The 11872-nt window shown below is 56.7% G+C and overlaps 1 protein-coding gene across 7 annotated transcripts in view; it reads right to left on the bottom strand.

Annotated features, from left to right (window-relative positions):
• CSNK1E (casein kinase 1 epsilon) overlaps positions 1-10016 on the bottom strand; it is a 30167-nt gene extending 20151 nt beyond the window's left edge. Inside the window, exons 1-2 of one of the 7 annotated variants that reach the window (XM_067698084.1) lie at positions 9872-10016; positions 319-406 (exon numbers count right to left, since the gene is read on the bottom strand). In XM_067698084.1, coding sequence (XP_067554185.1) covers positions 319-394 — 76 coding nt within the window. In that variant the 5' untranslated portion in view covers positions 395-406; positions 9872-10016. Of the gene's footprint in view, positions 1-318; positions 407-969; positions 2223-2522; positions 3318-3681; positions 3749-3887; positions 4137-9871 lie in introns of those variants that run through there. The other 6 variants (XM_067698080.1, XM_067698082.1, XM_067698083.1 and 3 more) reach the window with 6 other exon arrangements.
• Between the last annotated feature and the right edge of the window lie 1856 nt (positions 10017-11872).

An 11872-nucleotide genomic window follows, 5' to 3' on the forward strand; every position in this document is an offset into this window, starting at 1 on the left:
CAGCTTGCGTTTTCCCACGCCCAGCTGGAGACCCAGCTCATCTGCAGCTAGAAACCAGAGTTAAAAATACACTCCTCTGCCCAGACTGCAGCAAGTGGGAACCCCATCCTGCCCTGACTGAGGAGCCCCTCGGCCTGCCTCACCCCCAGCCTGCTGCTTCCCTCCCCACCTGGGATGGTTCTGGGGACAAAATGACCAAAACATGCCACCAGAGCCACGTTCTGACTTCAAAGCATGAAATGTTGGCATCTTTCCTCCTAGTGCCCAGGGCTGTCCCAGGGGCTCCAGAGCCACTGAGCTGGAGCCAGAAACACTCACCTAGGTAGATATCTCCGAAGGACCCGCTCCCAATCTTCCGGCCCAGGCGGTACTTGTTCCCCACACGTAGCTCCATGGTTCACTCTTGCTGCAAAAGTAAGCAGAGACACAGGGTCAGAGAAGAGGGAAGCTGGGAAGGGGGCCTAGCCCCCGGAGCCCACTCTTCCCCCACCAAAGGTCAGGAAAAGCCACGAGAAACTTAGGACACCACCATCCTCCCTCCCACCGTCCAGGAAGGGATTTGGCCTTGCTTTGCCTAAGAGCAACCAGGTGTCAGGAAGCCCAATAGCCTCCACCTGTGCTGAGGCTATTAGAACAGGTGTCAGTGTAGCCAGGCAGAATGGGGACTAGAGACAAGGCCCAGGAGGAAAAGAGCAAAGCAAGCATCTCCTCGGGGGTTACTCGTTCAGGGACCCTCCGATAGGAGCCTCTCAGAGGCAGGCCAGTCACAATGGGCAAAGACTCTGATAGGAAAATCAAGGACAAAGGGGGTGATGGGGAGGTGGGATGCAGGAGCTGATCACCCTGGGGGTGCGGCCATGGCAACCACCAGCAAATTCCAACCTCCAGGGATAGGACAGCTTGAACTGTCACCAAAGGAGTTCCTCAGCCCCATCAGGACTGACAGGATCCCCGTGCCCCCATCCTTACCCCAGGCCTCCAGCTTCCAGCACCAAGAATTGGAGGCCAGGTCTTCACAGCCTGGGCTGGTCTTCCCAGAGGCAGACCTTGCAAGTCTGCAGTGTGCCCTGCCAGAGAGGTCTCCTCCCCAACTCACGGGGAAGGCAAGAAAGGGGCCCCCAGAACATCCACCTTCTGGTCCTCTCCCTCTCTCGACCTCACAACACCAAGAACCTCACAAAGGACTCTCTGCAAGGATCTCTTTGGATGAACAGTTTGGGGCTGGTTTTCTTCCAGATTAGGAGGGTCTCCTAAGAGGGCCCTGCAGAGCAACTGAGGGGACCAAAGCCAGGTTTTGAGCTGAAGGACCAGCTTCTGTGGTGTGGGAGGAGGTCTGGGGGGAAAGCGCTGACCTGAGCACTTCCCTCCTTCCTGTGCCCCACCCTGGGTGTCCAAGCTCACGGAACATCAGGGGCCACCCTGGTAGGGATGCCTCTGCTCTGGCCTGGGGCAAAGGTCTGGGCAGCAGAGGAGGAAACTCAAAAGGCCAGGAGGAGGTGGTTTTTGCTCTGGGGGATGGGGAGGGTTGGCCTGTGAAATAAGGAGAGGGATGGGGGATCCCTAAGATCTCATAGGGTCTACGAGAGGGCAAGTGCAGAAAACTATAAAGAGGTGCCGCTCCCTGCAGACAGGGAACTGAGGCCCAGGGAGGACACGCCACCTGCTCCCCACCCCACCCCAGCAGCAAGTTCGTGACAGTTTCCTCCCCTAAGACCCAGACAGGGTTCCTGCTGCCCTACCTGGCAGCCTCCACCCTCTCAAACAGGACCTATTTCATGCCAGGGCCAGGAGGCAAACAAAACAGGAAGGTGGAAAAGCAGCTGTGTGCGGCACAGAGGCTCTGCCCCTTCCCCATGCCAAGTACTACCCCAAAAGCCAGACCCACCCAGGAGGGGAGACGGGAGGGCTTTATTCCACAGTTGGTCAGGCTGGAGCTCTCCACCCCAGCGGAGGCAAGGAGCCAATAGCTCCTGCCCAGGAGAGACACCCAGCCCCAGCACTAGTTCCCAGGGAGCCGCCACTAGCCCTTCACCAATGGTCACAAGGAAGGAGCTCCACCCGGCGCCAGCCAAACTCCGGGCTCTCCACCAAGGGCTTCTGCCCACACGCCTGGCCAGTCCCAGCTGAGGTGCCAGGGCTGCCAGCAGAACACACTCCACATATGCGGGAAACTCACATGCCACACACCTCACATACACATCGTCCCGTGTGTACACTCCAAAGGAAGAAAGAAACGCAGACATACACTGTGAGCCCTGCTTGGGGAAGGGGGTGGGGGGCGGGCGGGTGTGTACACACACAAACAACCCCCCCCCCTCCCCGGCCCGTCCGTCTTCCGCCAAGGCCAATTCAGAGACCACACATGGCAGCCGGGAAAGCCGCAGGTTAGGAAAGGAACATAAATACACCCGCATCCTATATTACATAAATACCCACGCCGGGTTATATAAATACCCGTGCCCTCCGTCTGGGTGTCTTACATAAATACACTGCACATGACCCCCCAACCCCTCCCCACTCACCGGGCTGTCGGCAGAGAAGGGCAGAGAAGAGAGGGAGCAATCAGCCCTGCAGGCAACCACCACTTTTCTGGGCTACCACCCAGACCCGCCAGCGTCCCTCCTACACCCGGGGGGCCAGGGCCCCAAGGAGAGCCTAGACTGTCCCAGCACTGTCTCCCCAAAAGCCTCCCAGAGGAGAGGAGAGAGGCTTGAGTCAGGAATGGAAGAGGCTTTCCAGTTCTTTGCTGCTTCTCTCCTTTGGGGGGCGGGGTGGGGGGTTGGCGTTGGAATAAACGAAGAAAAAAAAAAAAAGGCGGACATGAAGATTCCGGAGTTTCAACTGGTTAAAAAAAATTAGACAAACTACCAAGCAGAACGGCACATGGGCAGTTTTCTTACTCCCTGCCCACCCCCCTCCCCAGCCAGGGCCCTTGTCCCTGGACCATTAAAATAAAAAGTGGAGGAACATCCCAGACACCCAGGCAAAGGAGCCCCAAACAGGCATTTATTGGGTGCAACTTAGACACTCAGGATCCCCTTCCCCTGTTCCCAAATCTATCTCCCTGACGAAGTGATCCAAAAAGAAAATATGCAAGAAAACTAAGGGAAAAAGTTGGGGAGGGGGCTCACCCCACTTTGAGTTTGGGCGTGAAGAGCTTGGGAATCCTCTCTCTAAGGACACCCGGGCACAAACATAGTTTTATGTTCCACAGGGACTTGCAAAACATGGATTTCTCACACGCAGAAACGGGAGAATCCGATCTGATAAATAACCCCCACCCCTTTCTTTCTCTCCACAAAGGAAAACAGAATCGGTGGCTGGGTGACCACACACCCCATCACCCCAGGGCCCCCCAAGCGCCCCCAGCCAACACGCGGGAGAGCAGCTTTGCTGACCCCCAGGTCTGGAGCACCCAGGCCAGGAGCGAAGGGGTTGGGGGCTCTGCTAATGCTCTGGTGAACCCTACCGAAGCCCCAGGGTTTGGGAGAGAATTCCGAATCAACAGTATCGGGTGCACCCCAGCACCCCAGTCCCGGACCCCCTCCCTCAGCGTCCCCAAATCGCAGCCTGGGGTGGCCGCCCCGGCTGGCTGGGGCCTTGAACGGTCCAGCTGGGGGAGGGGGAGGCGGGCCGGACTGGGGGGGCCTCCCCCGGGCAAGTCTGCAAAATAATAGTCACCCTCCTCCTCCTCGTCCCCAGTCGCGCCTTTGTCCTCGCCGGGCCGAGCGGGCGGCGCCCGGGCAGCCCCCCCATACCCGAGTGCGAACGCGCGTGTGTCCGCCCTCTCCTCCCCTCCCTCTCGCGCAAAAACAAAGAGGCGGAGGGAGCCCCGTTTCCCCCCAGGTTTGCGCCCCTCCGCGGGCCCGCGGCCCCCCAATATTTACCCCGCCGGGAAGGCGCCGGTGCCGGGCCGCTGCTCGGGGAGCTGCCGCGGGCGGGGGCGGCCCGCCTGGGCGGATGCCGGAGGATTCGCAGAGCCGCCGGGCGCGCCAGCCTCTCCTGGCCCAGCCGCCGCCACCGCCGCTGCCGCCGCGCTCCGCTCCGCTCGTCCCGGCCGGGCTCAGGCTCTGGGATCTCAGCGCAGCCGACGCCGCCTCCCTCCTCCCGGCCCTTCTGCCCGACCGCCCCCGCCGCCGGCTCGCGCGCTCCCGCCTGGCGCGCGCCCGCCGGCTCCCATTGAGCCCCGGGCCCGCCCGCTGATGTCATCCCGGGCCCGCCGCCGCCGCCCTGGAGGATTTAAAGGGCCCACGCCCTCCGCTCCCGGGGACGCTGGGGGGCCCCGCAGCCAGGAAACACGGCCCCCCAGCCTCACGAGGAGCACCTTGCAGGAACGGGGCCTTACGTGTGGGGCCGAGGAGCGCACACAGACACTGACACCCTGATCCAGTGGGGGCACACGTGGAAAAACCTGGGAGGGGGTGGGGAGGAGGAGGGCGCACAAAAAGCTGGGTTCTTCTAGACCCAAACACTCCTCTCCCCTCTGCCCGGTTCTCTCTCCTCTCACACCCTAGTAGTGGGCCCCTCTGAAGGCCGGTGTTTGCAAAAGGAGAATGTTTACAGTGTTGGGGGACACTCCGCCTCGGGACTCTGAGTGCTGCAGAGCACACAGGCCAGGTTGACTCAGGGGCCAGCGATTTGACCGGAGAGCAAGAGACGGAGGGATATTGACAAACGGCCCAGAGAGGTAGCTGGGGCTATGCTGCGCTCTGCTCCCATGGAAAAAACAAATGCAAAGACCTTTTTCTTCACCCTTCTTCCTCTTCCGGCAGTTCAAACTGATGGGTACAGAGCTGACCTCCAACCCAATCCTGTCCTCACTCGTTTAATGAGAGACCCCACACACTGCCATGGAGCCAACACTTGAGCCAGGGTCCCCCAAGTGGTGCACATTCAGCCAAGTCCCCGCCCAGCTCTGGGCTGGGGTTTCCTTATCTGCAAATCGGGAGGGAACACCCGTCCCTCCCCAGGTCACCGAGAATTAATTAAGGCTTCCTACTGGCTTCCAGAGCAGGCGATGAAAGATTCCAGGGCAGAGTTATTAAAATGATATTTACACTGTACCATGCAAAGCTCCAAATTATGACACACATCCATTCACGCACACAACTGTGGCTGTGGACACACAAAATGCTGGAGTGCACTGCATCCGTCCCAGAAGCAAGGTTCCTGGGAAGAGTCACTTCAAGAACAATCACACCTTCCTTCGAGCCTGAGGGACTTAGTCACACACACTCTCCAAACTGTCAGGAGCCCCACAGACTGGTTTCTTCTTTCAGAGCCCAGGAAACTGCAGACCAGAGACGGGAAGGGGTTGGCCTGGGACCACACAGCACGAGATGGCTCTGTTCTCTCATAGGTCCCTGGGAAAATGAGTCTATCATGATCTCACTTCCAAAAGCAGGAGAGTGAGGACAAGCCTCCCAGGAGAGGCCTGGGGCAGTCAGCTGGGGATCTGCCCTCAAAGCCACTTTTGCCGAGAAGAGGGTCACCAGCAAAAGTGGTGGGCTTTGCTTGGCTTGCATGGTGTTTTTCGTTATTTCTTTTGTTCTGCTAACTGATTCCCAGTGTTTTAAGATGGGAAGATTTCATATGACAGGTCTGTATTCCCTACTTCTCTCGAAGCACTGGGAGAACTGCCACTCTGGGCCCAAACGCACCCTGGGCCCTGACCATACTCAGCAGGCCTGGGCGGCAGCCACCCACATTTATCAAAGCCCAAGGGCCCCCACTTGTTTTACCCATTTTTATGACTCCCTCATCTCCTGGAGGTCTCCAAATGTGACCTGTCCTAGAGGCCAGCCACCAGGCTCGGCTACCAATGCCCTTCCCTTCGCCATCTGTTTCCATCCCAGTCTCACCGACCCTGAATCCTGCTTCCAGTGTCCAGGGAAGCCGGCCCTCCCTGTGCCTGCAGGTTCTCCTACATGAGACAAGGTGCCAGGCCTAGGGTCCCAGGCAGCGGGCCCCCCAGCACTACTGAGCAGGGTGGATACACCACCGTGTCCTCTGTCTTCACCACCCCAACCTTCCAACCTGGCCCTGCTTCCCGGCCCTCCCTCTCCAGGAAGGGACTGATACTGCTCCAGCATCTACGAAGTAGCCGGCACTGGGAAAGGTGTCATCTCATGTAACCCTCTCAACAACAGATGAAATCCTACTCTGTCCTTTCCCCAGGTTCAGAGAGGAATCTGAGGCTCCTCACCTTTGCCTCAGGTACACATTAACAGTCAGATGTCCCAGCTTCCCCTCCCAATCTTGTCACATGTCCCCTCCCATTCCAGAACTTGTAACTGACCCCCCTCTGCACCACTATTGAAGATCCTGGTCAACCAGTCTTGAGACCCACTCTTCCCCTGAAGGCCTGCGCCCGGCCTCTCCACACACACACACACACACCCCATCCCATCGCCCCCCAGTCTCTGCCTTGGAAGAATGCTCCCCACACCCCCTCCCTGATTAGCTGTTCTGTGGACCCAAGTTCTCCTCCTCCCTACTCCGCTCTGAGACCACCCATGGGTCCTTCTGAAGCACTTTGCAGCTCAACTCTCAGGAGAAACTGAGGGGACACAAAACCTAGCCAAGGAGGGGAGGCAGTTCCAAAGGGAAAGAAAACTTACAACAGAGTTCTAGCAGCCTCTGGGCCTGACTTCTCTCTCCAGACTGGATTCTCAATGACTCCTCCTGGGACTTAACTCTCAACTCTAAAGCCCAAGGGTGTGTCTGGCTGGAGTTCCCCTAGCCCCCCTCTGTACATCTCCACCCACCCACCCAGAAGATGCAGTTGGGCCTGGGACAGGTGTCAGTGAAGAGCTGATCACTGGGTCCCACCCTGGGTTTTAGCTGCTCTGCACTGGTCAGGGGAGCCGTTCCAGACAGTTTGTTCCTATTTCCCCGGCACCCCAGAGCACGGGACTGGGGACCTTGCGGTGCCCAGTGATGGCGAGAAAGATTTCAGCACCACCCCCAAGGGACCTGCAACCTGAGTCTTGGGGGTGGGGTGTGGGGAGGAGGAGGTCACCATGGATTTACCAGGCAGCAGGGGAGGGTCCCCAAAATGACCCTACACAATCTGTGCCCTGAGGCTGACCTCAGACCTGGCTCTCCCGCTGCCTGGGGCACTTTTCCCTCAGCTGTGCACCTCACCACCCTCAGGTCAGGACTCTCGAGTCCCTTTCACAGGGAGGCCTTCCAATCCTGATTTAAGATCTGCCTCTCCTTCTCTGCTTCATTTTTTTTCCTGGCACTTAACCACTACCTAACTTATTCTGTATAGTACTTATTTGACTTTTGTTTTTCTTGGTCTGCTTCCCCCACTGGAATATCAGTTGCATGAAAGCAGGGAGTTACAGATCTTTGGGGGCATCACTGCGTCACCAGTATCAAGACTGGTGTCTGGCGCACTGGAGGGATTTAACAAATATTTGCTGAATGAGTGAATGGTTGGATGGTAAAGGGACAGCCTCCACTCTCTCTGAGGACACATGAAGAGCTATCACTTATTGAGCACCTACTGTGTGCCAGGCCCTCTCTGAGACCCGATACCTGCATTCGGTCCTCACATCTATCCTCAGCAGAGATAGTGGCCTGGCAGAGCCCACTCTCTTAACCACCTCGCCCAGGCTGGTGGAGAACACAGCTCCGGGACAGGGCCCTGGCTCCCTCCATCAGACCCCTGAGCTCCTTTACTAGAGAAGCAACTCTGGGCCCCAGTTGAGAGCCACAGGGCTAGTGGGGGTCATTTATGCCAACTCCATCATTTCACAGGCAGAGACTCAGGGAGCCTTGCTCAGGGTCACAGAGGGAATCCAAGACAGCAGCCCACCGTGGTTAAGAAGCGGCCTTCAGATGCTGACTCTGCCACCTTTTAACTATGGGACCCTAGGAAGCTCCTTAAACTCTCTGAGTCTCATTTGTAAAATGGAGCTAACGCAGATGATCACGCGCAGAAACACCCTGGTCCAGAGAAGCCCCGAGTACGAGGAAGATGTTGATCCTGTTACTGCTGTAAGGAGTGGACAGGGAGCCAATGCAGCTGCCTGTCTCGGATTCCCTCTAGCGGTGCAGGCTACATCTCCAGCTTCTTTCCTCGCCTCACCTCCCCCTGGAGGGTCCGCCACCAGCCCCTTCGAGGTGGGCGTGGGTTGGAGGTATGCAGTCCTAGCTGGGCCCAGTGAGCCACTGGCCTTGCCCACTCTCTGTCTGTACCTGTGGTCTTGGTTCTAGGAAGCCCCTGCAAGAAGTTTCTCTGGGGTCTTCCTACTTGGGTCTCTCCCAAGACCCTCAAGGGTCAGTGGCCCACACAGGCTCTGCTCTAAGAGGTCCTCCTCAGGCATGCCAGCCTGAAAATGCTGCCTTGCTCCATTCACCTGGGCTCCTTGCCCCCAGAGCCTTCCAGGGTGCCCTCCCCCAACCTTTGGCTGCTTCCACGGCAGTGTCCTGACACCTCGGCCTGCCCTCTCCAGTCTCCACTGCTTTTCGACGCTTCTCCTGGGTGACCTCACCACATCGTCGTGACTAGTCAGGTCATTCCCGGCAGTGATTCCTCCCTCCTCTGCCATCTTCAGCTGAGAGGCAGCAGGGCGGGCTAGCAACAGGCCTGGACCAGGGCCCAGGAGGCCCGGGTTCGAGTGCCAGCTCAGCCACTGAGTTTCAGGGGGACCTTGGAGAATTCACAGCCCCCAGGAGGCTGGACAAGAGACTTCTAAGGCTCTTTCTTCAGTCTCCCTGTCTGTAAACTTAAGGCTGCACCAGATGGGGAACGGCCTACACGCTCCACATCCGGCACTCTGTGGAGAGAGCTCCTGAGGTCCCACACATCTGGGCTCAGTGGAAAGGGTTCTCTTCCCACCATCACCCCCATATTCAAAACACATGCACTTCCCGTCAGCTCTGTCTCCCAACTACATGCTGAACCCAGCTGGATTACTTGGATGCCACACTGGTCTGTTAATGGTGAGATCATGTCCCTCTGCTACTGAAAATACACCAATGGCCCCTTCTGTCGGCGTGAAATCCATGCTCTCTTCCAGGTCTGCTATGATCTGGCCCCAAACTGCCTTTCAGATCTCACCTTGAACCTTTCTCCCCTTGGTCTTTCATTTTGTCACATCTCAGGGCCTTTGCACTGACCACTCCTTCTGCCTAGAATGATCTCCCCAGGTCGTCAATGGCTGCCTCCATCTCATGATTCAAACGGCAACTCAGATGTTACCTCCTCACAGGGGTCTTCCTTGACCACACAATCTGAAGTGGTCCCCCTTGTCTTCCGTCCCTCTTTGCTGGATCACCCTGACTTATTGTCTTTATGGAACTTACTAGAGGCTGAAAACGTTAGCTTGTTTATTTTTAATGCCCGTGAACATAAGCTCCGAGAGAAAGAAGCCCTTCTATAGCTGCTCCGTGGGTGCTCAGCTGGTAATGGGTGCCCCATAAATACTTGTGCAATGAGCGAACTCTGCCACGAACTCTGCCACGGGTATGTGGTCCCTGGGGTGGAGGCAGGGCCTGGCACTTCCCATCCCCGGGTCAGATGTTGCCTGACAGCCTTCCCTCAGGGACAGGCCTGTGGTTTCTCCCCACCCCCTCCCAGCCTTCTTGGCCTTCTTGTGGTGGGCTGTTGGCCCGCCCCCTCAGTTGCACACAGCCTCTCTCAGCAATCCCTGGGCTGCTGTCTTCTTAAGGGAAATCAGCTCCCAGTGGAGTTAGGAATGCCTGCCACGTGTCCAAAGGCACAGTGAACACTAACAATAACCCAGCATCACCGAAGGATCACATCAGCCTACCTCCAGCCCACCCCCCCACCCCCAATGCCTCCATCCACCTCCTTCCTTCAACTCAGCCTGTCACCTGGCTGCCCCTCTGGGCTCACCTGACCTCTCTGCCCGGCACAATCTCCCTCATTCGCACTGCTGTCGATTCTCTCCAAACCTTGCTCCTTCCATCCTTTGGGAATCCAAGGAATCCCATCCCCGGGACACACAACCACTCATTAGCCGGGCTGCGGGAACTACGATGATTGCCACGGCTAATAATCCCAATTCCCACAACAACGCTTCTCAACTCAGCATAGTTGCTGCGACTCATCGTCTCCTCAGCATGTCACATGTCTGTCCACAAACATTTCCTGATGCCAACTCCTTGCAGGGCCTGAGAGAGCCACACTGGACCCTGTTCGCCGAGAGGTGACAATCTGCCTGGGGAGGCTGGGTATACCCAGGAAAAAGACGGACTAACAGTGCCGGAGAGGGACTTCCCTGGCGGTCCGGTGGTTAAGACTCCACGCTTCCACTGCAGGGGGCATGTGTTCGATCCCTGGTTGGGGAACTAAGATCCTGCATGCTGCGTGGGGAAAAAAAAAAAAACCAATGCTGGAGAGAACATGCCAGCAGTGAGTGCAGGAGGACAGATCCACGGGACCTGGGATCAGCGGAGGCACCAAAGTGTGGTGAGCTGCCCCCTCACCCTCCACTGGGGCATTCTATAAGATACATGACCTGGGTTTTCTTAACTTCATGTGAAATGCTACACAAATACAGCATCCAGACAAGTCCCTGAGCCCCCTTCTGACCAGACTGCCCCCAAGCCCCTTCAGTGATTCGGGAGTTGCCGTGGGGGAGGGTGGGGGAGGGGGGACTTGAAGATGGGTGGGATTTGGAGGGTGGAGTGGAAACAGAGGATAAGGAAGAACAGTCCAAGTGAATGTTCTATGGAGGGAACCTCAGATATTTGGGGGCGGGAGCCACTGTGGGGAGACCAGTCCAATGGCACCGGGGATCCCTCTTCCTCTGGGGAGAAGGTTGAAAAGGAAGGTGGAAGTTGGCAGGGTCTCCAATTCCAAACAGCTAAACATGGGATTTATCCACTCGTTTTGCTCAGAGCAGCTTCGAGTTTTACGCACAGATGAGAAGAAGAGGGAGAAGTTGAACTAGCTTATTGGACAGACAGTGTGCCGCGCGCTGCACTAGACACTTAGGATTGAATCTTGTTTAATTCTACAACAATCCCGTGCGTTGGAGATCGCCCCACCTGTTTCACAGCTAGAAGCCCGAGGCTGAGAGAGTTGAGGAGAATCAATGTTCATAAAGGTTATGAAAGACTCCATTTACCCTCCCAGACCCAGCCTGGAGCTTCACCCTGCCTCAGGGACTGTGCCCCAATCTGCCGTTGCCTCCCTCGGTGCATGCCAACCCAGACCTGCCTGTGTATCTGAGGCCTCCGCTGAATGAGTCTGCTCACCTGCTCTGGAAACATCCAGGGATTCTCTTGTCCACTAAGGTAGCTATCTCCAAAGCAGATGCCTGTAGAACCCCAGAAAGTTCATGCAGTGATCCACTGGGGTGCGGGAAGGAAAGAAGTCAGAATTTGTATTCTTAGTTCATCTTAGTCTTCCGAATATTCTATTTTAATGTTTGTTTGTTTGTTTGGCTGTGCAGCACGGCATGCAGGATCTTAGTTCCCCGACCAGGGATCGAACACGTGCCCCCTGCAGTGGAAGCGTGGAGTCTTAACCACTGGACCGCCAGGGAAGTCCCTAATGTTTGTGCTATAATACACACATTAGCACAGAGAATATATATACCTAAGTTGTAACATACATACATTTAAAAACAAAAGTCATGTTCAAAAGTATTTGTACAGACTGGGTGTGCAGCCAAAGTTTGCATTAGTGTTTAGGACCCCTGCAATGAGTTCTCACTTGAGAGGCATTGGTGGTAGAGACCCTGCTTCAACCAGCTGGATTCAAGTCCTCAGTTACTTCCGGGCTATGTGGCTGGGTGAGTTTACAGAACCTTCCTAAGCCTCATTTCCTCCTCTCGGAAATGGGAGTGGCAGTAGTACTCACCTCAGGTGGATTAAAAGAGGTGATGGA

This window comes from Pseudorca crassidens, chromosome 11, assembly GCF_039906515.1.
Source record: "Pseudorca crassidens isolate mPseCra1 chromosome 11, mPseCra1.hap1, whole genome shotgun sequence".
Classification (NCBI taxonomy): Eukaryota; Metazoa; Chordata; class Mammalia; order Artiodactyla; family Delphinidae; genus Pseudorca; species Pseudorca crassidens.